The following is a 24,128-nucleotide window of genomic DNA, read 5'->3' on the forward strand; positions in this document are numbered from 1 at the left end:
CTTTTTTGTTAGCAATTTTATGAACCGTTTCCTTTAAACTAACATAATCCTTAACTTTCCTTATTCAACAGAGTTTATTTTCTTTTCCAGTTGGGGTTTTGTGCTTTAAAGGAATGTATATTTGTTGTAACGTATTAGTTCTTTAAATGCAAAATATTGCCAGTCTCCAACATACATATTAATGTAATGTAACATTTTTAACATATTATGGTCACTTTTCTCTAAAAGTTCTTTTACAATGAAATTATTAGTTAATTCTTTCTCATCAAACAAAACTCAATCTAAAATAGCCTTTCCCATTTCATCCCTCAACATACTGTTCCAGAAAACTATCTTGACCACATTCCAGAAATTTATCCTCGATAATATTAGATTTACCCAATTTAGATAAAGATTGAAATATTTCATAACTGCTACATTGCTGTTCTGAAATGCACCACAGCTTTCCTGGTTTTTACTGTGTCCAACCTTATCGCTTACTATAATAAACAAAGAACTGTGGATGCTGGAGATTTGAAACAAAAACCGAAATTGCTGGCAAAACTCAGCAGATCTGGCAGGATCTGTGGGAAGAAAGCATCAGAACTGATGGTAATTGAGGGAGAGACAGACAGACACAGAGATTGAGAGAGAGAGAGACAGACAGAGAGAGAGAGACAGACAGAGATTGAGGGAGACAGAGACTGAGGGAGAGAAAGAAGAGTGGAGAATATTAGCTCATTAAACCAAACAAGGTGGCCATCAGACTCATTGCTTCAGACCTCAGCCTCTCCCACTCAGCTGACAGACTGTAATGAGAAACCAAAAAGAGAGAATATATTTATATAGTACCTTCCAGAGGAATTCGGGAAGATTGGAAGTAACAGGGGAGCTAGGGTATCAGATGCAAGTGGAGTTATGGCAGTAAGAAGGAGATGGAAGGCAGCGGAAACAAATCCCACCAACAAATCCTGTAAAAGTCAGAACAGTGTTAAAAGGGCAGAATTATAGGCGCTTTGTTTAAATGTGTACGGCATCTAAGACAAGGTAAGGGAGTGATGGCACAAAAAGCTGTGTACGGTGAGGTCTAATTGTCATTATGGAGATGCGGTTTCAGGGTGACCAAGCTTGAGAACTGAATGTCCAAGGATATTTGACATTTAGGAAGGATCAGCAAAAAAAGGAGGGATGGGCAGCTCAGATCATAACGGTAGGATCAGTACCTTGGTGAGAAAGGATCATAACACAGAAGAATGAGATATTGTCTACTGGGGGAAAAGCGAAGGAACACCAAGGAGTAGCAAACATTGGCAGAAGGTATTCATAGGCCATCAAGCAGGAACTGGTAATGGAATTACCATCAGTTCTGATGCTTTCTTCCCACAGATCCTGCCAGATCTGCTGAGTTTTGCCAGCAATTTCAGTTTTTGTTTCAAATCTCCAGCATCCACAGTTCTTTGTTTATTATAGTAAGCGATAAGGTTGGACACAGTAAAAACCAGGAAAGCTGTGGTGCATTTCAGAACAGCAATGTAGCAGTTATGAAATATTTCAATCTTTATCTAAATTGGGTAAATCTAATATTATCGAGAATAAATTTCTGGAATGTGGTCAAGATAGTTTTCTGGAACAGTATGTTGAGGGATGAAATGGGAAAGGCTATTTTAGATTGAGTTTTGTTTCATGAGAAAGAATTAACTAATAATTTCATTGTAAAAGAACTTTTAGCACATTTTCAGCTCTGATCTCCAGCATCTGCAGACCTCACTTTCTCCTCTCTCTCTCAATCTCAATCTCTTTCTCTCTCTCTCTATCGCAATCTCTGTCTCTCTTTCTCTCTCTCTCATTCTCTGTCTCTCTCTCTCTCTCAATATCTGTCTCTCTCCATTTCAATCTCTATCTCTCTCTATATCAGTCTCTGTCTCTCTCTCTCTCAATCTAAATCTCTGCCTCTCTCTATCTCATTCTTAATCTGTCTCTCCCTATCTCAATCTCAATCTCTGCTTTTTTCTATCTCAATCTCATTCTCTGTCTCTCTCTCTCTCATTCTCTGTCTCTCTCTCTCTCTCATTCTCTGTCTCTCTCTCTCTCTCTCTCATGCTCTCTCTCTCTCTCAATCTCAATTTCTGTCTCTCTCTCTCAATCTCAATCACTGTCTCTCTCTAAATCTCTCTCTCAATCTCAATCTGTCTCTCTCTCTCTAATCTCAATCTGTCTCTTTCTATCTCAATCTCCATCTCTGTCTCTGTCTCTCTCTCAATATCTGTCTGTCTCTCTCTCTCAAACTGTTTGTCTCCATCTCAATCTCAATCTCTGTCTCCCTCTATCTCATTCTCTGTCTCTCTCTCTCTCAATCTCAACCTCAATCTCTGTCTCTCTCTATCTCAATCTCAATCTCTCTCTCTCTCAATCTCTGTCTCTCTCTCTCTGTCTCTCTCTCTCTCTCTCTCTCTGTCTCTCTCTCTCTGTCTCTCTCTCTCTGTCTCTCTCTCTCTCTCAATCTCTGTCTCTCTCAATCTCTATCTGTGTCTTAATCTCTGTCTCTGTCTCTCTCTCTCTCTCAATCTCACTTTCTCTCTATCTCAATCTCTATATATCTCAATCTCAATCTCTGTCTCTCTCTCACAATCCTGTCTCTCTCAATCTGAGTCTCTGCCTCTCTCTATCTCTATCTCAATCGCTGTCTCTCTCTCTCAATCTCTGGCTCGCTCTCTCTCTCTCTCTCAATCTCTCTCTCTTTCTCTCTCAATCTCTCTCAATCTCTGTCTCTCTGTCTCTCTCTCTCTCTCTCAATCTTGTCTCTCTCAATCTCAATCTCTGTCTCTCTCTCTCTCAAATCTCTTTCCCTCTCTCTCTCAATCTCTGTCTCTCTCTCTCTCAATCTCTGTCTCTCTCAATCTCAATCTCTGTCTCTCTCTCTCTCTCAATCTCTGTCTCTCTATCTCAATCTCTGTCTCTCTCAATCACAATCATTGTCTCTCTCTCTGTCTCTCTCTCAATCTCTCTCTGTCTCTCTCTCTCTCTCAATCTCTGTCTCTCTCTCTCTCAATCTCTGACTCTCTCAATCTTAATCTATCTCTCTCTCTTTTATCTTAATCTGTGTGTCTCTCTCTCTATCTCAATCTCTGACTCTCTCAATCTCACTCTCAATCCCTATCTCAATCTCTGTCTCTCTCTATGTCTATCTCTGTCTCTCTATCTCTATCTCAATCTCTATCTCTCTTTATCTCAATCTTTGTCTCTCTCTCTCAATCTCTGTCTGTCTCTCTCAATCTCTGTGTCTCTCTCCCTCTCAAACTGTTTCTCTCAATCCTACTCTCTGTCTTTCTCAATCTTTCTGTTATTTGCTCCATGTCTGTCTCTTTGTCTCTCTTTCCCTCTCTGTATCCTTCTCTTTCTGTTTCTCTCTCTCTCTCTCTCTCTCTCTCCAACTCTGCCTTACAATTTATATCATTGTCTGTATGTGTCTGTTGCTTGTCTCTCTCTCTCTGCGTCTGTCTCATCATTATGTCTATCTGTCGATTGGTCCCTTGTCTCTGTGTCTATATCATGTCTGTTTCCATTGCCTTCTCTCACTGTCTCTTTCTCTTGCGTTCTCTCTCTCACTCTCTCTCTCTCTCTCTTTTTCTCTGTCTAGGTTTTTTCATTTGAACTGGCTGAACTTTCTGGAGAGGTTGTTATCCCAATGCATCAGACCAGTGTTGACGGAGTGGACGACATGTCAAGTCTCATGGATCTCCATGAAGCTGCTATTCTGTACAACCTCTTTCTCCGATACAAACAGGATAAGATCTATGTACGCCAATTTTCTACCACTGCAGTTTCCCCTTCTCTTGCTGAGAGCCTGTGTTTGGAATGAAAGAATGGCGGTAACTCCTGTTCACCCTATAGATTGTCATCAGTCACCCAGAGGTGCTCCTCCAGGTTATTGAGAAGCTATTCAGGCCCATCAGCTCTAATCTAACCAAATTATATCTGATTTTGTTTTTGGGACGCAAATGCCACTTTAAGGTCAGCATTTATTTCCTGTCCCGAGATGCTCCTTCAACCAACTGATGATGAGCTGCCTTCATAAACCACTGCAGTCAATGTGCGAAACTTTGCCCCACAATGCCGTTAGGGAGGGATCTTGACCCAGCGACAGGAAAGAAACAGTGATATATTTCAGAATAAGGATGTAGTGTGGCTTGGGGGTACTTGCAGGGGGTGGTGTTCCCATGTATCTGCTGCCCTTGTCCTTTGAGATGGAAGTGGTCTTGCGTTTGGAAGGTCTTGTCTCAAGGTCTTTGGTGAAATTCTGCACTGTATCTTTTGGATAGTACACACTGCTGCTAATGAGCGTGGGTAGTGGAGGGAGTGGATGCTTCTGGATGTTTATGGATGTGGGGCCAATCAAGTGGCTGCTTTGTCCTGGATGGTGTCAAGCTTCTTGAGTGTTGTTGGAGCTGTCCCCATCCAGGCAAGTGGAGAGTATTCCATCACACTCTGGACTTCTGCCTTGTAGATGGTGGAGAGGCTTTGGGGAGTCAGGAGACTGGTTACTTGTTGCAGGATTTCCAGTTTCTGATCTGCTCATGTTGTCATTTTATTTATATGGCTAGTTTCAGGTCAGTGTTAAACTCCAGGTTATTGATAATGGGGGTCAGTGATGGTGAGGCCATTGAATGTTATGAGGCAGTGATTACATTGTCTCTTATTGGTGATAGTCATTGTGTGGTGTGAATGACATTGCTATTTGTCAGCCATTGAATGTCAAGGGGCTGATGTTGTTGGTGATGGCATAAATATTACTTGCTATTTGCTAACCCAAGCTTGGGTATTGTCCAAGTCTCGCTGCATGTGGATATGGACTGCTTCAGTATCTGAGGAGTTGCAAATGGTGCTCAATATTGTATAATTATCAGCATGCATCATCACTCTGACCTTAAAAATGGAGGGAAAGTCATTGATGAAGCTGCTGAAGTTGGTTGGGTCAAGGTCACTCCCCTGAGGGACTCCTGCAGAGATGTCCTGGACCTGAGGTGACTGACCTCCAGCAACCACAACCATCTTCTTATGTATGAGGCATTATTCTAACCAGTGGAGAGTTTGCCCCCTGATACCCATTCATTCCAATTTTGCCAGGACTTCTTGATGCCACACTCGGTCCAATGCAGCCTTGATGTCAAGGGTTTCCATACCTCTGGAACTCAGCCCTTTTTGTCCAGGTTTGAACCAAGGCTGTAATGAGGTCAGGAGCTGGGTGGCCCTGGTGGAATTCAAACTGGGCGTCACTGAACAGGTTATTGCAATAACACTGTTGATGACCCCTTCCATCACTTTACTGAGGATCGAAAAAAGACTAATGAGGCAATAATTGGCTGGTTGAATTTGTCCTGCTTTTTGTATACATGACATGCCTGGGCAATCTTCCACATTGGGTCGATGGTAATGTTGTGATTGTGCCAAAACAGCTTGGCTCATGGCACGGCAAATTCTGGAGTACAAGTCTTCAGTGTTATTCCGGGAATATTGACAGGGCCCATAACGTTTGCAGCGAGCAGTGCCTCCAGGTGTTTCTTGATACCGTGTGAAGTGATTTGAATTGGCTGAAGACGGGCATCTGTGATGGTGATGGTTTTTGGAAGGGGCTGAGATGAACCATCCATTTGTTTTGTTGCAATTGCTTCCACTGTTTTTTTGCACTGATGTATTGGACTCCCCCATGTTGAGGGTGGAGATGTTTATCGTTTCCCCCCCACCCAATTATATTCTGTGCCTTTTCCATCCTTAGTGCTTCTTCCTAGATATTTTCCCTGTGGGGCATTCCCGTTGTGAAAATTCCCAATTTCCAGACATTTCCATTGTGGGATATTACCAATATAGATATTCCCAGTTCCATGATATTCCCATTGAGGAATATTCCCAGTTACAACATAGAAGAACACTCCACTGATCATGTTGCTTTGCGTCCAAAGCCTAATCCAATTTTTTTTCCAGACTAACATAGGCTCCATCCTGACTGCAGTGAATCCCTACAAATGCATCGAGGGCCTGTACAGTGCCAACACAGTGGAGTTATACAGCAAACACCAGCTCGGAGAACTACCTCCGCACATCTTTGCAATCGCCAATGAGTGTTACCACTGCCTGTGGAAACGCCAGGATAGTCAATGCATTCTCATCAGGTACGTAAGTTACACTGAGTCCCAAAGGAGGCAGGTAAGGCATCGCCAAAACTAATTCCAGTCTCCACAATCTCTTGTCAGTTTCAACAAATGATATTAATCAACTTGAGTTAGGAACAGGGAAAACAATTAGAACAACTATTTCCCATCCACCTCTCCACATTCCTTATTCTCATCTTCTCACCCATAATCCACATTCCCAAATACCCATGTTCTCCCCAATTTAGAGTCAACCATATTGCTGTAGGTCTGGAGTCACATGTAGACCAGACCAGATAAGCGCAGCTGATTTCCTTTTCTAAAAAATAGTATTGAACCAGAGAGATTTCTATAACAATCTGATATAGCCTTGTGCAGTATTCACAGTAACCAACATAGGAGATACCAGATTTATAATAAAATTTGCAGACAGTATTCTCTCACTAGTTAGACTTTTTAATCATGTAACAACATCACTTCACACCCGCAACCTGAATTGGTGAAGTAGTTAAATGGTGGACAGTTAAATGATACTCTAACTTGTGGATCTTTTACTCCCGGGCCTGTGACTGGAACCCACACAGTGGTGAAAGTGGAGCTGGTAAGACGGAAAGTACAAAGTTACTGCTTCAGTTTCTGTCTGTAACAAGCCAGAGATCGCTGGGAGGCTCATCTCAAGAGAGGAGCACGCATGTGGAACAAGCCATCCTGGGGAGCAGGTATGCAAGCTATGAATCATACCCCGACAACTCAGCCCCTCACTACCTCCAACATTTACAAAACAGAAACAGACAATTAAAACACTGCAATTTAACCATTACTGAGAAGGGTGTTCCTCCAGATCCGCTGATCAGCATAAAACAATCTCATTGAAGAATATGTCATGGAAAATACACTGACTCTCACTGGGTACAGTCGCACATACACTGTCACTGGGGTACAGTCCCACTCACACTGACCCTCACTGGGGTACAGTCTCACCCACACTGACCCTCACTGGGGTACACTCCCACACACGCTGACCCTCACTGGGGTACACTCCCACACACACTGACCCTCACTGGGGTACACTCCCACACACATTGACCCTCACTGGGGTACAGTCCCACACACACTGACTCTCACTGGGGTACACTCCCACACACACTGACTTTCACTGGGGTACAGCCCCACACACACTGACCCTCACTGGGGTACAGCCCCACACACACTGACCCTCACTGGGGTACAGTCCCCCACACACTGACTCTCACTGGGGTACAGTCCCACACACACTGACTTTCACTGGGATACACTCCACACACACACTGACTCTCACTGGGGTATGGCTCCCACACACACTGACTCTCACTGGGGTACAGCCCCACACATACTGACCCTCACAGGAGTACAGTCCAACCCAGACTGACCCTCAGGAGGGCAATATCTTGTTTTTCTAAAGCACCAGATGTTTCATCAGTGTATTTTGAAACAAATTTTGACCTGAGTCAGATTAGATCAGTTAGAGCAGAAGGCCAAGGTTTGTTGAAATACGCTGCTTTTAAGGAGTATCTTGAAGGACGAAAGACCATTTGACAGAATCGGGGAAAGAATTCCAGAGTTATTGCCTGCTACCCAAGAGCACCGTGCCAATGGTGGGGTCATTTAAATCCGAGGATGTGGAAGAGCCAGTATTAGAGGGTTTTGGATGTTGTGGGGTTTGGGAAGATTGAAGGGTAAGCAGGGGTGAGGGCATGGAAGGATTTAAAAACAAAGATTTTAAAATCCAGATGCTGCTTGACGAGATCTAATTTGGGTGAGTGAACATGGGAGTAATCATGGAATAGGACATTGTGTGAGTTGAGAAACTGGCAGCAGGAGCCACCCTCAGGTTTGAGTTTCAGCATTAACGCTGAGAATCTTTCTCTACAGCCCGGTCATGGAAGCCTTTGGAAATGCCAGGACTGTTTACAACAACAACTCCAGCCGATTTGGGAAATTCATCCAGCTTCACTTTTCTCAGAATGGAAACATTCAGGGAGGTGCCATTGTTGACTGTATCCTTCTGTTCAAGGCGTGTGTGAAAAAGCTGTACCTGCCCACTATCCTTTATCAATGACCCAGTCATTCCAGTTGGTCCTCCAAACCAACTGTACAACTCTCCCCATTGCAGCAATATACTAATAGCTAGTGCAAAAACAGTAGAGTTTGGACTGAGATGTTTGGGAGTCAGTTGAAGGCTATTAGCTCGGGGGACTTGGATTTGGGTTAGACATTGGGATTGAGATGAGTATTTGGGTTTTGAATTTGCGATGAGTATTTCCAGTTTGGGGTTGGGTGAGTGTTTGGGTTTTGGGATTTAGTGAAGGTTAGGGTTTGGGTTTTGGGATTTAGTGAGGGTTTGGGTTTTGGGATTAAGTGAGTGTTGGGTTTTGGGATTTAGTGAGGGTTTGGGTTTTGGGATTAAGTGAGTGTTGGGTTTTGGGATTTAGTGAGGGTTTGGGTTTTGGGATTAAGTGAGTGTTGGGTTTTGGGATTTAGTGAGGGTTTGGGTTTTGGGATTAAGTGAGTGTTGGGTTTTGGGATTTAGTGAGGGTTTGGGTTTTGGGAAACAAAACCAGAAATTGCTGGAAAAGTTCAGCAAATTTGACAGCATCTGTGAAGAGAAATCAGAGTTAATGTTTCAGGTCAGGTGATCCTTCCTCATAAAGGTCTGAAAAAGGGTCTTTGGACCCAAAATGTTAACACTGATTTCTCTTCACGGATGCTGCCAGACCTGCTGAACTTTTACAGAAACTTCTGTTTTCATTTCTGATTTCCAGCATCTGCAGTTCTTTTGGTTTTTATTTGGGTTTTGGAGTTGGGATGCGTATTTAAGGTTGGGATTGTGGTAATATTTGCAATTTGGGATTAGGGTGTGTTTGTTTGGAGTTTGGGAATGGGCTAAGTGTTTGGAGTTTGTTTGATTGTGACCCTGGAATGTTAAGACCTCCAATCTACCAGCTCCCAGATGAAAATGAATTAAATATGCAGGTGACCCTTTAACATCCTTAACTCCTGATGCAGATTTACTGGAAAAGGTGAGCTCCCTCCACTTAGTATTGCACAGGACAAGAGGAAGTCATTCAGTCTATTGGATCCATTCCACCATTCAGCCCGATCCTGGGAATTGTTCCAGCTGCCTGCCCTCTGATTCCCTTCACCGAACAGGAATCTATCCATCTCCTTTTGAAGGCTCAGTCAATCTCAGCTTTCACAGATTTACAACGGAGAGAGATCCAGATTTCAATTACCTTTGATGTGATTCTGGTCCTGGTGTAAATTTTAACGTTCTGCCTCCCCTCACTGGCGGAAGGGAAACTGCCACCAGTTTTATGAGATCCTGTGATTGTTTGAACAAAATGTTTACCCATCTCTCGTTGATCTTGAGAAGATGGTGTTGAGCTGTCTTCTTGCATCTAATAGAGAGGCTTACTGTGTCATTTCAGAGATTAATAAAGAATTAACTGAATGTTATGGTTCTGGAGTCATGTATTATCCAGACAGAGAAAGGACAGCAGATTTCCTCCTCTGAGTGACACTAAAGCAGAGAGTCAGCATGGCTTCATGAAAGGGAAATTATTTCTTTAATTATCATAGATTTTTGAAATAGTCTTAAACAGAGTGAATAGAGGGGAAGCGGTTGATGTATTGTACCCACGTTTTGCCTTCCTCCCTATTGATTTCCAAAGACAAGGTAATGAGAGGCATAGATAGAGTCGATAGCCAGAGACTATTTCCCAGGGCAGAAATGACTAACACGAGGGGTCATAGTTTAAAGCTGGTTGGAGGAAAGTATAGAGGGGATGCCAGAGGCGGGTTCTTTACTCAGAGCTGAGAGAGCATGGAATGTGTTGCCAGCAGCAGTTGTGGAGGCAGGGTCATTGGGGATGTTTAAGAGACTCCTGGATGTGCATATGGTCACGGAAATTTGAGGGTGCATACATGAGGATCAATGGTCGGCACAACATCGTGGGCTGAAGGGCCTGTTCTGTGCTGTACTGTTCTATGTTCTATGTTAAATTGTGCATGATCAATAGCCAAGTCTCCATCGCGTTCTGGATAGAGAAGTCCAAAGTGAATTTTGAGAAGGTTTGTAGCTCAGGTTGAGGTTTTGGATGTAGGTTTGCTCGCTGAGCTGGAAGTTTCATTTCCAGATGTTTCGTTACCCTGCTGGGTAATATCTTCAGTGGGCCTCAGGTGAAGCAATGATGAAAATTCCTGCTTTCTATTTATATGTTTGGGTTTCTTTGGGTTGGTGATGTCATTTCCTGTGGTGATGTTATTTCCTTTGGTGAAGTCACTTCCTGTTCCTTTTCTCAGGGGTGATAGATGGGGTCTAACTTGATGTGTTTGATAGAGTTCCGGTTGGAATGCCATGCCTCTAGAAGTTCTCATGCATGTCTTTGTATGGCTTGTCCTAGGATGTATGTGTTGTCTGAGTTGAAATGGTGTCCTTCCTTATCTGGATCTAAGGATACTAGTGAGAGAGGGACACCACTTTGACTGGGACAACGCATCCATCCGAGGACAAGCCAAACCAAGACACACACGAGAATTCCTAGAAGTATGGAATTCCAACTGGAACTCTATCAATAAACACATCGAGTTAGACCCCATCTACCAGCCCCTGAAAAAAGGAAGGGGAAATGACATCACCACAGGAAATGACATCACCAACCCAAAAAAACCCAAACATATAAATAGAAAGCAGGAATTTTCAGCATTGCTTCACCTGAGGCCACTGATGATCTTATCTAATAGGGTAACGAAACATTTGGAAATGAACCTTGCAGCTCAGCAAGCAAACCTACATCCAAGAGAATTCCAAAGATTCAGCACCCTTCCAGTGAAGAATTTCCCCTCATTTCAGTCCAAAATGGCCTGCCCTGTATTCTGAGACTATGGGCCTGGTTCCAGGCCCCTTCTTCAACCTGGACCAACATCCTTACTGCATCTGCCCTGTTGATCGCTATAATAACGTTGCATGCATCAATTCAATCACCTCACTGTTCAAAGTTCCGGAGAATCCAGACCCAGGCTCCTCAATCTCTTCTTGTTGGACAGTTCTGCCTTCCCAGGAATCAGTCCAGTGATCCTTCACTGCACTCCATCAATGGAAACTATCCTTTTGGCTGAAGGTGGTTGTGACTATTTCAGAATCTGGCCTAGCTTAGGCTAGGATGGGATATGAGGTCAAAGGTAAAAGGATGGGGTATGGGCCTTTATCTCTCTGAGAGGAAGCGATGCAGTTTTATTCTCATTAATTATAAGAGGGGATTATCTTGTCTGAGTTGTGGTTAATTTCCTGTGTCTCCTCATTTCTGGTGATCCACACCCACTTCATCATCTCACTCACTGTTCTGATTCTGCTCTGACCCTTCACCCTACAGTGATCCCTTGCCCAGTTCTAACCCTTGCTCTGTGATAATGTTTGGTGATCTTTGGCCCATGGTGACTTCTGTTCTCTGGCGACTCCTTGCTCTGTAGTGACTTCCAGTGACCCTTTCTCTGTGGTTACCCCTCACCATGACTACTCACCACCTGCTGATCTATGTATTATATCCCTCATGTGAGAGTATGGTGAGGGTGAGGAATGCTCTACTTTCCAACAGATGCTGATGATATTGATGCTTTTTCCAGAACCGAGTGGTCAGACAGAATCCAGCTGAAAGGAATTACCATATTTTCTACGCTCTGCTGGCTGGAACCGACTCACAGCAGAAAGGTGAGCAAGGGATGTGATTTGGGTCACAACAATGGCCTTCACCCAGGGTTTATTCCCTGTGGATAAACCAACATACTCTCGCTTACCCTTGCTGTCAGTGCCCAGAGAATTCTCACATTCCAGAGGTTCAAAGGCCCCTTCCACAGCACAGGAAACCTGTTACATCACCTCCACTCATCCTCTCCTGAATCCCTCTTCTTCCCCATCCTACCCTGTCCCACTCCATCTACAATAAGGGAATGATTGGAATGGGGGAGGAGGCAGACTAGAGGAGGGGATTGGGAGAAGTCAGAAAGGGTGGTGATGGCCATGGGGAAGACATTAGTTTTTGAAATGTAAGAGTCTGGAATCTGTCTTCCTTCTGCTGATCTGTGTGTTTGTGTCTGTTCTCCAACTGGACAGAGGCCTTGTACCTGTCAGACCTGGAATCCTATCATTACCTGAGGAAGTCCGGTTGTGTGAACAACAAAAATCTGGACGACAAACTGATGTTTGAGAAAGTCATGGTGAGTTCAAAGAGGCTGATGTCACTGTGTATTGGTTGACCACACCAAAGAAGGTTGGAGTTTATAAGTAGGTCAATGGTCAGCAGCTGGATTTGGAACGGGGGTCAAAGATCAAACTTTTGGGGAGTTGTGTTTCAGTTGGCAGAGTTAGGAGAATGGGACAAATTAACTGATTGAACTGGGGTTTGACAAGTCCCCAGGTCCAGATGGATTTCATACTGAGGGTCTTAAAGAGGTAGCTAATGAGATAGTTGATGTGTTGATGCTAATCTTTCAAATGTCTCTAGATTCAGGAAAAGTTCCATCCAACTGGAAAGTAGCAAATGTCATTCTCTTATCTAAGAAGGGAGGAAGGCAGAAAACGGGAAACTAGCAGTTAGTTTGTTTGACATATTTTATCGGGAAGTTGTTAGAATCAAAGTTGCATTGTCTTGACCCTAAGAAATAGAATAAGCCTAGTCTTTTACCAGACAGTTAATTTTACCAGGTCATTAAACCAACGTCTTCCCCTGTGGCAGAATAAGAATCGATTCCTGGAGGCTCCAAAAGCTAGAAATAGCAAAAGCAATGGAACAGCTCTTTTCCCTTCCTCCCTTGCTCCGTTAATCACCAACTCCACTTTGCATTATAAAGCACACCTCCAGAGGCAACATGAAGTGTTTGCAGATGGATAGAGGTAGGTTAAGTGACTGGGGCAAAGTATCAAGGGGAAAAGTAGGAACATTGATGTGAAAGGAAATGTGTGAAAGTCTGCTCCTTATGTTCAAAATACACATTTTTAGTACAGCTGCCAACACTGCCAGTGAGGTCACTCGGACTGACCACACGTGTTTTGGTGCTGCCATGCTTTTTATTACCAGTAAAGCATTTCCCAAAGGTGCCTGAGCAGAATCTCAAGGGGCTTTAGGAGACACACAGCCAGGAAATGTTCTCTCTCAGAGAGCTGTGTGACTTTGGAACACCCCAGAGGGTGGGAGAGGCAGGTTTGCTGAGTATTTTTATGATAGAGGTGGGTAAGTTCTTAAAACAAAAACAGTAATTGCTGGTGAAACTCGGGAAGTCTGGCAGCATCTATGGGAAGAAAGTAGAGTTAACGTTTTGAAACTGGTGCCTCTTCATCAGAACTGAAGGAAAAAGTGGTATTTACACTGAGGACAAGGTTCAGAGGTTGGGGGCAGGAAAGAGAGGTGAACAGATCCCAGAGAGAGAAATTAGATTACTTACAGTGTAGAAACAGACCGTTCGGCCCAACAAGTCCACATTGACCCGCCGAAGTGCAACCCACCCAGACCCATTCCCCTACGTTTACCCCTTTACCTAACACTGCGGGCAATTTAGCATGGCCAATTCACCTGACCCGCACATCTTTGGACTGTGGGAGGAAACCTGAGCACCCGGAGGAAACCCACGCAGACACGGGGAGAGAGAGAGAGAGAGAGAGAGATGATAAGGGTGTGCAGCTGAGATTATAGGCCGGGATAGAAGAGAAGATGAGTAAATGACAATTGGAGCTGAGAGTGGGAGACCATGGGTCGGCTCTGCTGAAAGCAACCTGTGTCAGGACAGGATGTTTGTGGGGGGAGGGGAGGGGGTGTAAAAACACCGATGGATGGAATCAGGCTTCAAAATGATTGAACTCGATGTTGGGTCCTGAACGTAGCAGGGTCCCCAAATGAGGTGCTGTTCTTCAGCTTTTGCTGAGCTTCACTGGAACACTGTAGCAGACCTGTGACTGAAATGTTGGCATGGGAACACAGTCGGGTGCTGAAGTGGCAGGCAACTGGAAGCTTGGAGTCATTTCTATGGACAACACATCAGTGTTCTGCAAAGTAGTAACTCAGTCTGTGTTTCATCTCCCCAGTGTAGGGAAGACCACACTGTGGACAGTTAATACAGTAAACTAGACTGAATGAAATGCAGGTAAAATGCTGCTTCTCCTGGGAAATGTAACTGGACCTTGGATAAGGAGGAGGGAGAATGTAAATGGGCAGCTGTTACACCTTCTGCAATTGCAGGCAAAGGTGCTGTGGGTGTTGGGAGTGGAGGAGGAGTGGAGGGAGGGAACGGTTCCTATGGAAGTCCTAAGGGAAGGGAGGGGAATGCGTGTCCGGTCAGGGCATTCCACTGGAGGTGACAGAAATGGCAGCAAGTGATCCTTTGATCGAGGAGGCTGGTGGGATGGTACCAGGGGAACCGCTTTGTTGTGGGAGGGAAGAGAAGGAGTGAGGGCAGAAGTGTGGGAAATGGGTCAGACCTAGCTGAAGGCCCTGTCAACCATGGGGAGTCCTCAGCTGAGCAAAAAAGGTGGATACTTCTGAGGGCTCACTTTGGAACATGACATCATTGAAGGAATGGAGATGGAGAAACTAGGAGAATGGGGAGGAGTTCTTCTAGGAAGCAAAGTGTGAGGATTTATAGTTGAAGTAACTGTGGGAGTCGATTGGTTTGTACTGAATATCGGTGACTAGCCTATCCCCAGAAATGAAAACTGATATTGAGGTAGGGAAGGAAGGAGCAGGTGAGATAAGAGCAGGGTGGAAATTGGAAGCAAAATTGATAAATGTTTCCAGTTCTGGATGAGAAAGTGAAGCAGCACCAATGATATCATTGGTGTACCAGGAGGTAGAATCGTTGGTGGGATCCGAGTAGGATTGGCACAAGGAGCATTCCACGTACCCTATAAAGAGACAGGCAGAATTGGGGCCCAATCAGATACCCATGGCCACACCTTTTTTTATCTGAAGAAAGTGAGAGGTGTCAAAGGAGAAGTCATTCAAAGTGAGCACGAGCTCAGCCAAGCAGAAGAAGAATCACCGGACCCGAAACATTAACTCTGCTTTCTCTCCAGAGATGCTGCCAGGATTGTATAATAGAACAATGAAGGGTTTGTAGGTTAGTCTGATCTTAAAGTAGGATAGAAGGCTGCCACAACATCGTGGGCTGAAGGCCTGTACTGTGCTGTACTGTTCTATGTTAAGAGGATCAGGAGTCTGATTGTCCTACTCCTGCTCCTAATTCATATGAATGTGACAGTCAATATCCTCTTTGAAATGCTGAAGCTGTTGTTTATGAATGTTTTCCCCTCTCCAGGCTGCTTTCTCGGTCATGGAGTTTGACAGTGAGGAGATCCATGATATTTTCAAGTTGCTGTCTGGAGTTTTACAGCTTGGAAATATTGAGTTCATCACGGCCGGAGGTGCCCAGATAACAACCAAAGAAGGTACATGGAGGCTGGGCTGGGGGCTTGCACTGTAAGGAGGGAAGGTCGAGGGTTACGGATGTGAATGAGAAGTGTTTATGGGAGAGGTTGGCAATGGTCTGATAACAACTGATCTGAAAATCAGTCATTCATCAGGAATTTGTTGGTTACACAGTTTGTTGGTTTATCTAAAACCCACATAAGTTATGAAGCAGACATTGCAACTTGCAGGTCCACCCAATAACAGTCAGGCAGAGTTGTAGTATTGTACACATGGTGTCTTTGAAGTTAAATTCCCTGAATAATATAGTACACAAACATCCCCTCTTTTCTAAGACCATTTAATTATTTGCAATTAAAAGTCAGCCTTTGAGTCTCTATTGTAAGCAGATAATTTGCTGAAACATCCAGATTTTGTGATGTTGAATTTGAATTAAGATGTTGATGATTACCCTCAGTCCTGCTGTCTGTTGTTCTGCTTGTGTGTGTAGTTGTTTTCTCTCTCTTGGGAATGCAGTTACTGTTTCACCATTTGTTTCTGCTGATGCTCCACAGCCAAGTATTTTTCCCCAGATGAGCTACTCTCTCACTTTCCAGGCTGTTTTGAGTGGTTCTGATCTTCTTGGCAGTCACTGTTTTGAATTTTGAGAATTTCAAACTCATTTTGAAGTTTCTGGTTTAAACATGAGAACTCCGAGCAGGAGTAGGGCATCCACCCTGCTCAATCCTGCTCTGACATCTGCCATTTCATATGATCATGGTTGACCTTATCTTGGTCTCCACTCCACTCCCCATTCTCTATTAACCCATACTAATCTGTGTATGTCCTCCTTAAATTTACACAACATCCTGGCATCTACTGGGATAGAGAATTCCACTCAATTCTATCAAGACACTGATATTCCATCTCATCTCTGTTTTAAATCTGCTACTCCTTGTCCTAAAACTATGACCTCTTATTCTAGATTAGACTACAAGGGTAAACATCCTTTCAACATCTACTTTGTTAATCCCCTTTCACATCTGATATACCTCCATTCGATCTCCTCTCATCCTTGAGCATATTGAGCGTATAGGCCTCACATAATCAATCTCCCCTCAGAAGATGCACAGTTCCTTTCTAGAATTAATCTCGTGAACCTGTTCTGAATTGCCTTCAATGCAATAACATCTTCCTCTAGTAAAGGGACCAAAATTAAATGCAATATTCCAGATATGATCTCAGCAATGCCACGTACAATTACATCCTGTGTTTTTTAGCATCCCCAAATGGATACCCTCACACTTATCCACATTAAACTCCATCTGACAAATTTTCGCCCATTCACCTAATCTATTCATATTTATTTGTAAATTTATCTTTTCTTCATTGCAACTTTTACTTTCCTACCTATTTTCATGTCATCTGCAAATTTAGAACATAGAACATAGAAACGTACGGCATAGAACAGGCCCTTTGGCCCATAAAGTTGTGCTGAGCATTAATCCTAATGTAAAACTTAATCTACGCTCACCTCAGCTCACTGCTATCCATGTGCATGTCCAGCAGTCGCTTAAATGTCCCTAATGACTCTGCTTCCACCATCACCGCTGGCAACACCTTCCATGCATTCACAACTCTTTGCATAAAGAACCTACCTCTGGCGTCTCCTTTATACCTTCCTCCTAATATCTTCAAACTATAACCCCTCATGCCAGTCAATCCTGCCCTGGAGAAAAGTCTCTGGCTATTCCTCTCATTATCTTATATACCAGGTCACCTCTCTTCCTCCTTCTCTTCAGAGAGTAAAATCTAAGCATAGTCAACCTCTCTTCCTAAGACAAGCCCTCCTGTCCAGGCAGCATCTCGATAAACTTTCTTTGCACCCTCTCCAAAGCCTCTGCATCTTTCTTATAGTAGGGTGACCAGAACTGGACACAATATTCCAAGTGTGGTCTCACCAGGGACTTGTAGAGCTGTAGCAAAACCTCACGGCTCTTAAACTCGATCCCTCTGTTAATAAAAGGCAAAAAACCATATGCTTTCTTAACAACCCTATCCGCTTGGATGGCAACTTTGAGGGATCCATGCACTTGCACACCCAGATCCCTTTGTTCCTCCACACTGCCAAGAATCCTGTCTTTAATCCTATATTCAGCATTCAAGTTCGACTTTCCAAAATGCATCACTTTGCATTTATCCAGGTTAAACTCCATTTGCCATTTCTCAGCCCAGCTCTGCATCCTGTCTACATCACGCTGCAGCCTGCAATAGCCCTCGATACTATCAATGACACCTCCAACCTTTGTGTCATCTGCAAATTTACTAATTCACCCCTCAACCTCCTCGTCCAAGTCAATTATAAAAACTACAAAGAACAGAGGCCCAACAACAGACCCCTGTGGGACACCACTCAACACTGACCTCCGGGCAGAATACTTTCTATCTCCAACCATTCTCTGCCTTCTGTCAGCCAGCCAATTCTGAATCCAGACAGCCAGATCTCCCTGTATCCCATACCTCCTGACTTTATGAATGAGCCTACCATGGGGAACATTATCAAATGCCTTGCTGAGGTCCATATACACCACATCCACTGCTCAACCTTCATCCACCTGTCTTGTCATCTCCTCAAAGAACTCAATAAGATTTGTGAGGCATGACCTGCCCCTCGCAAAGCCATGCTGACTGCCTTTAATCACGCTCTGCTTTTCCAAATAGACATAAATCCTATCCCTCAGAATTCTTTCCAACAAATTCTGACCACAAAAGTAAGACTGACTGGTCTGTAATTGCCAGGGATTTCCCTTATTACCCTTCTTGAAAAGAGGAACAACATTTGCCTCCTTCCAATCGTGTGGTGCGACTCCTGTGGTGAGTGAAGAGGCAAAGATCTTCGCCAGCAGCTTAGCTTCCCGGAGCAGTCTGGGATAAATCTGGTCTGGCCCTGGGGACTTATCAATCTGAATGTTTTCCAAAATTTCCAGCACATCAACTTGATCTGGTCAAGCCTGTATCCCAGCTCCTCAAAGTTCTCATTCACAACAAGGTCCCTTTCCTTCGTGAAAATCGAAGCAAAAAACTCATTTAGGGTTTCCCTATCTGCTCCGACTCCACACACAAATTCTCTATGCTATCCCTGACTGGCTCTCTCCTCTCCCTGATCATTCTCTTAATCCTCACGAATAGTAAAATGCCTTTGCCAAGCCTTTTTCAAGCCCCCTCCTGACCCTCCTCAGTCCATTTCTGAGCTCCTTTCTAGCAAGCTTGTAATCCTCTAAAGCTGTGCTAGATCCTTGCTTCCTCCATCTTATGTAAGCAAATGTGGGCATAGAATATTCTATCTTTGCATCCAGGTCAATAATATCGATTGTAAATAGTTGTGGCCTGAGGACTGAACCCTGTGGCACCCTGTGGTTACATCTTGCTGACCAGGAAAAGACAAATTTCTCTGGATCCTCTGCCCTGGATTTTTCTAATTTTATCAGTGTTAGCCTTCTGTTGATGCAGTATAATTTCTTTTTCTTAACCTTAAAACAGGCACTTCAACTTTGTTTCCAGTTATTTTCCTCGATGCTTGGCCCTCTTCCATTTGCAGCTTTAGTTATTTTAGTTTAATCTAAACCCTGTTTCAGCTCTTTCACTACAGCATCATTGCTGCTGTTTAATTTGGAAAGAATACTGTACCCTGGGTGATTTGCATCTCCGTGTTATGTGCACTGCCCATCTCCACCTGCTTTTGTAGGTCTCTCTTTTCCCCCATTGCTTAGAGCCCAGACTGATGTTTCTGTAGCTGTTCCTGTTGAACCTGATCCAGTTTACTTACGAGTTGTGTGTATTCCTGTATACCAGCAATCTTTACATTGCATTAATGATACAGATCTTGTAGCTAATACTGCTTCTTTTTCCTTTTTGTTCCATTGCTTCATGCATCTTTCAGAGCTAAACAGACCTATCCCTTAAAGACTTCATCATCTCGGAGATGGTATTGCCAAGTTTTGATTTATCCTGGGATATTTGTTTAGCCTTTTCATCTTAAACATTCATTTTTCTCACTGTAGCATGGAACTGAGATTTAACTTCATTAATTAAACAGAAATTTAACAGTTTTGTTGGTTTTTAATTGTATTAGTATAGTGCAAGTGTCTCTTTAATAGTTTTCTGTTGTATCTCTGATGTTTGGCTTCTTGATTGTGAGGTCATGGATTGCTGGTATACCTTTAATGACAAGTCCATTTGAGTCCATGTTGTGGATATTCAGGTGGACTGATTGTACTGATACTCCAGCATTGGTGATCCGGCCCATGCAACTAATGAATTGTAGTGGACCAATGTTCCATATTCTTAGACTTTGTCATGGCCTCCCTTATCTCGGGGTACATTTTTTTAGGATTTGTATGGGAGGTGAATACCTCATGGTATTATCACTTGACTCTTAATCCAGAGACCCAGGTGATAGTCTGGACATGTCAGTTCAAATACTGCCACATCAGAGAGTGGAATTTGAATTATATAAAAGAAATCTGGAATTAAAAGTCTAATGATGATCATGAATCCATTATCAATTGTTGAAAAAAACTCAGCTGGTTCAGTAATGTTCTTTCAGAGAAGAAATCTGACCTCCACACCTGGTCTGATCTAAATGTGATTCCAGTCTCATAGCAATTAGGCTGACCGTTGACTTCAAGGAGCAGGAGAATCGATGTTTCGGGCATAAGCCCTTCTTCAGGCTCATGACCGAAACATCGATTCTCCTGCTCCTTGGATGCTGCCTGACCTGCTGTGCTTTTCCATAAGACCATAAGACATAGGAGTGGAAGTAAGGTCATTCGGCCCATCGAGTCCACTCCGCCATTCAATCATGGCTGATGGGCATTTCAACTCCACTTACCTGTATTCTCCCCGTAGCCCTTAATTCCTCGAGACATCAAGGAATTTTCCAGCAACAAATTTTCAGCTCTGATCTCCAGCATCTGCAGTCCTCACTTTCTCCAGACTGTTGAGTGATTTGAGATGAGTAACTGCTGTCTGAGCTAGTCATGCCTACACTCAATGAATAAAAAAAAGCATATTGTCCCTGTGTCAATCCTAGCCAATCGTCAACCAGTTTTTCGAGGATAAATATTTTGAAAGTTTGCAAACATTATGTTTTCCATGAGATTAAAGTGTGGAACCTGAATTTATCACTCTTTGTCTCATTGTTAGATTCTAGAACATTACAGCGCAGTACAGGCCCTTCGGCCCTCAATGTTGTGCCGCATGTCATACCAACATGAAGCCCATCTAACCTAAACTATTCCATGTACGTCCATATGCTTGTCCAATGATGACTTAAATGTACTTAAAGTTGGCGAAACTACTACTGTTGCAGGCAAAGCATTGCATACCCTTACTACTCTCTGTGTGAAGAAACTACCTCTGACATCTGTCCTATATCTATCACCCCTCAAATTAAAGTTATGCCCCCTCGTGCTCGCCGTCACCATTCTTGGAAAAAGGCTCTCCCTATCCACCCTGTCTAATCCTCTGATTATCTTATATGTCTCTACTAAGTCACCTCTCAACCTTCTTCTCCCTAACGAAAACAGCCTCAAGTCCCTCAGCCTTTCCTCATAAAACCTTCCCTCCATACCAGGCAACATCCTAGTAAATCTCCTCTGCATTCTTTCCAAAACTTCCACATCTTTCTTATAATGCGGTGACCAGAACTGTACACAATACTCCCAAGTGCGGCCGCACCAGGGTTTTGTGCAGCTGCAGCATAACCTCATTGTTCCGGAACTCGATCCCTCTATTAATGAAAGCTAAAACACTGTATGCCTTCTTAACAACCCTGTCAACCTGGGTGGCAACTTTCAAGGATCTGTGTACCTGGACACCGAGGTCTCTCTGCTCATCTACACGACCAAGAATCTTACCATAAGCCCAGTACTTTGCATTCCGGTTACTCCAACCAAAGTGAATCACCTCACACTTGTCCGCATTAAACTCCATTTGCCACCTCTCAGCCCAGCTCTGTAGCTTATCTATGTCTCTCTGTAACCTACAACATCCTTTGTCGCTATCCACAACTCCACCGACCTTAGTGTTGTCTGCAAATTTACTAACCCACCCTTCCACGCCCTCATCCAGGTCATTTATAAAAATGACGAACAGCAGTGGACCCAACACCGACCCTTGCAGTACACCACTGGTAACTGGAGTCCAGGATGAACATTTCCCATCAACCACCACCCTCTGTCTTCGTTCACCAATTACTGATCCAAACTGCTATATCTCCCACAATCCCATTCCTCTGCATTTTGTACAATAGCCTACTGTGGGGAACCTTATCGAATGCCTTGCTGCAATCCATATACACCACATCAACCGGTTTACTCTCATCTACCTGTTTGGTCACCTTCTCAAAGGACTCAATAAGGTTTGTGAGGCATGACCTACCCTTCACAAAACCGTGCTGACTATCCCTAATCAAATTATTTTTTCCTAGATGATTATAAATCCTATCTCTTATAACCTTTTCCAACACTTTACCAAAAACTGAAGTAAGTCTCACTGGTCTATAATTACCAGGATTGTCTTTACCCCCCTTCTTGAACAGGGGAACCACATTTGCTATCCTCCAGACTTCTGGCACTATTCCTGTAGACAATGACGATTTAAAGATCAATGCCAAAGGCTTGGCAATCTCCTCCCTGGCTTCCCAGAGGATCCTAAGATAAATCCCCATCTGGTCCAGAGGACTTATCTATTTTCAAACACTGCAGGATTTCTAATACCTCTTCCTTGTGAACCTCAATCACATCTAGTCTAGTCGCCTGTATCTCAGTAATCTCCTCGACAACATTGTCGTTTTCTAGAGTGAATACTGTTGAAAAGTATTCATTTAGTGCTTCCCCTATCTCCTCTGACTCCACACACAACTTCCTACTACTATCCTTAATTGGCCCTTATCTTACTCTCATCATTCTTTTATTCCTTAAATGCCTATAGAAAGCCTTAGGGTTTACCCTGATCCTATCCGCCAACAACTTCTCATGTCTCCTCCTGGCTCTTCTAAGCTCTCTTATTAGGTCTTTCCTAACTACTTTGTAACCCTCAAGTGCCCTCAAGTGAGCCTTCACATCTCATCCTAACATAAGCCTGTTTCTTCCTCTTGACCAGAGATTCCACTTCCTTCGTAAACTACGGCTCCCAGGTCTAACCATGTCTCCGAAATGGTCACAACATCGAAGTCCCAGGTACTAACCCATGCTGCAAGTTCACCCACCTTATTCCAGATGCTCCTGGCGTTGAAGTAGACACACTTCAAACCAACTTCTTGCTTGCCGGTGCCATCTTGTGTCCCTGAAATTTGATTTTGGCCCTCTCTACTCTCAACCTTTTCTCAACCCGAACTACAATCTCGGTTCCCATCCCCCTGCTGGGTTAGTTTGAGAGAGTGCTGCTTGAGAGAGTGGTAGAGGCAGAAAACCTCATAACATTGAAGTAGTATTCAGAGGTGCATTTGTGATACCAAGGCAGACAAGGCTGTCGCCAAGATCTGAAACATGGAATTAGAATAGTTACGTGATTGTTTTTCATTAGTAAAAAGGAGATTGGGGGGAACCTGATTGAGATCTGCAAAATCATGAAGAGTACAGAGAGGGTAGATAGAGATAAGGTGAAGGATTCAATAACGAGAGGTCACATTTTCAAGGTGAGAGGTGAAAAGTTTAAGGGGCATACACGCGGCAAGTACTTTACACAGAGGGTGGTAGGTGTCTGGAATGCGTTGCCAGCAGAGGTGGTAGAGGCAGGCGTCTGGACAGGTACATGAATAGGTGGGAAGCCAATTATTCCTCTTACGATCAGGAATATTTATCAAATAAGTCACTTGACTAACCTTTCTGACTGATTTGCAGGGACCACAGAATTTTTTTTCAGAGGAATACTACCAACACTTTTTCTCCTCCTTGAAATGTTCTACTTGAGGGATGTTTGTTTGCCTATTTTTTCATTATTACTTGTGAAGTTTAAATGCTCCTGCACCACATTCCATCCTCACAAGGATTTGAACCTAGTAAAATAGGAGAGAGGCCTCGGGGAAGTAAATAGGGTTTCAAAAAATTGGAGCAGTCGGGGCACAGACAGGCGTTTCTGTGGCCATGGTCGAGACTCCAGGATGGTGTGTTGCCTCTCTAGTGCCAGGGTCAAGGATGTCTGAGCGGTTGCATTGAACTTTTTAAGTGGGAGAGAGTAGCCAAGGGTTGTCGTACACATTGGGACTGACGAAATAGTTAAGAAAAGGGACGGGGTCCTGGAGAGAGTGATTATAGGGAATTAGGCAGACGTTAAAATGCAGCACTTAAGGGTAGTAATTTCTAGATTACTTCCAGTGCCACATGTTAGCGAGAGCAGGAGTAGGAGGATTTGGCAGATGAATGTGTGGCTTAAGAGCTGATGCGGGGTCTGGGATTCAAAAGTTTTGGATCATCAGTATCTCTTCTAGGTAAGGGTGACCTGTACAAGAGGGACGGGTTGCAACTGTACTGGAGGGGGACCAATATCCTGGTAGGCAGATTTGCTGGAG

General features: G+C 43.7%; 1 protein-coding gene across 1 annotated transcript in view; it reads left to right on the top strand.

Moving 5' to 3' along the window:
• The window catches only part of LOC132817680 (unconventional myosin-X-like), a 241,470-nt gene that overhangs the window by 29,947 nt on the left and 187,395 nt on the right, over window positions 1-24,128 (top strand). Inside the window, exons 3-10 of the mRNA XM_060828179.1 lie at window positions 3,617-3,775; window positions 5,959-6,146; window positions 6,710-6,844; window positions 8,037-8,161; window positions 9,171-9,184; window positions 11,787-11,871; window positions 12,274-12,377; window positions 15,468-15,597. Of these exons, the coding sequence (XP_060684162.1) occupies window positions 3,617-3,775; window positions 5,959-6,146; window positions 6,710-6,844; window positions 8,037-8,161; window positions 9,171-9,184; window positions 11,787-11,871; window positions 12,274-12,377; window positions 15,468-15,597 (940 nt within the window). The remainder of the gene's footprint in view (window positions 1-3,616; window positions 3,776-5,958; window positions 6,147-6,709; window positions 6,845-8,036; window positions 8,162-9,170; window positions 9,185-11,786; window positions 11,872-12,273; window positions 12,378-15,467; window positions 15,598-24,128) is intronic.

Source organism: Hemiscyllium ocellatum, chromosome 7 (assembly GCF_020745735.1).
Source record: "Hemiscyllium ocellatum isolate sHemOce1 chromosome 7, sHemOce1.pat.X.cur, whole genome shotgun sequence".
Lineage (NCBI taxonomy): Eukaryota > Metazoa > Chordata > Chondrichthyes > Orectolobiformes > Hemiscylliidae > Hemiscyllium > Hemiscyllium ocellatum.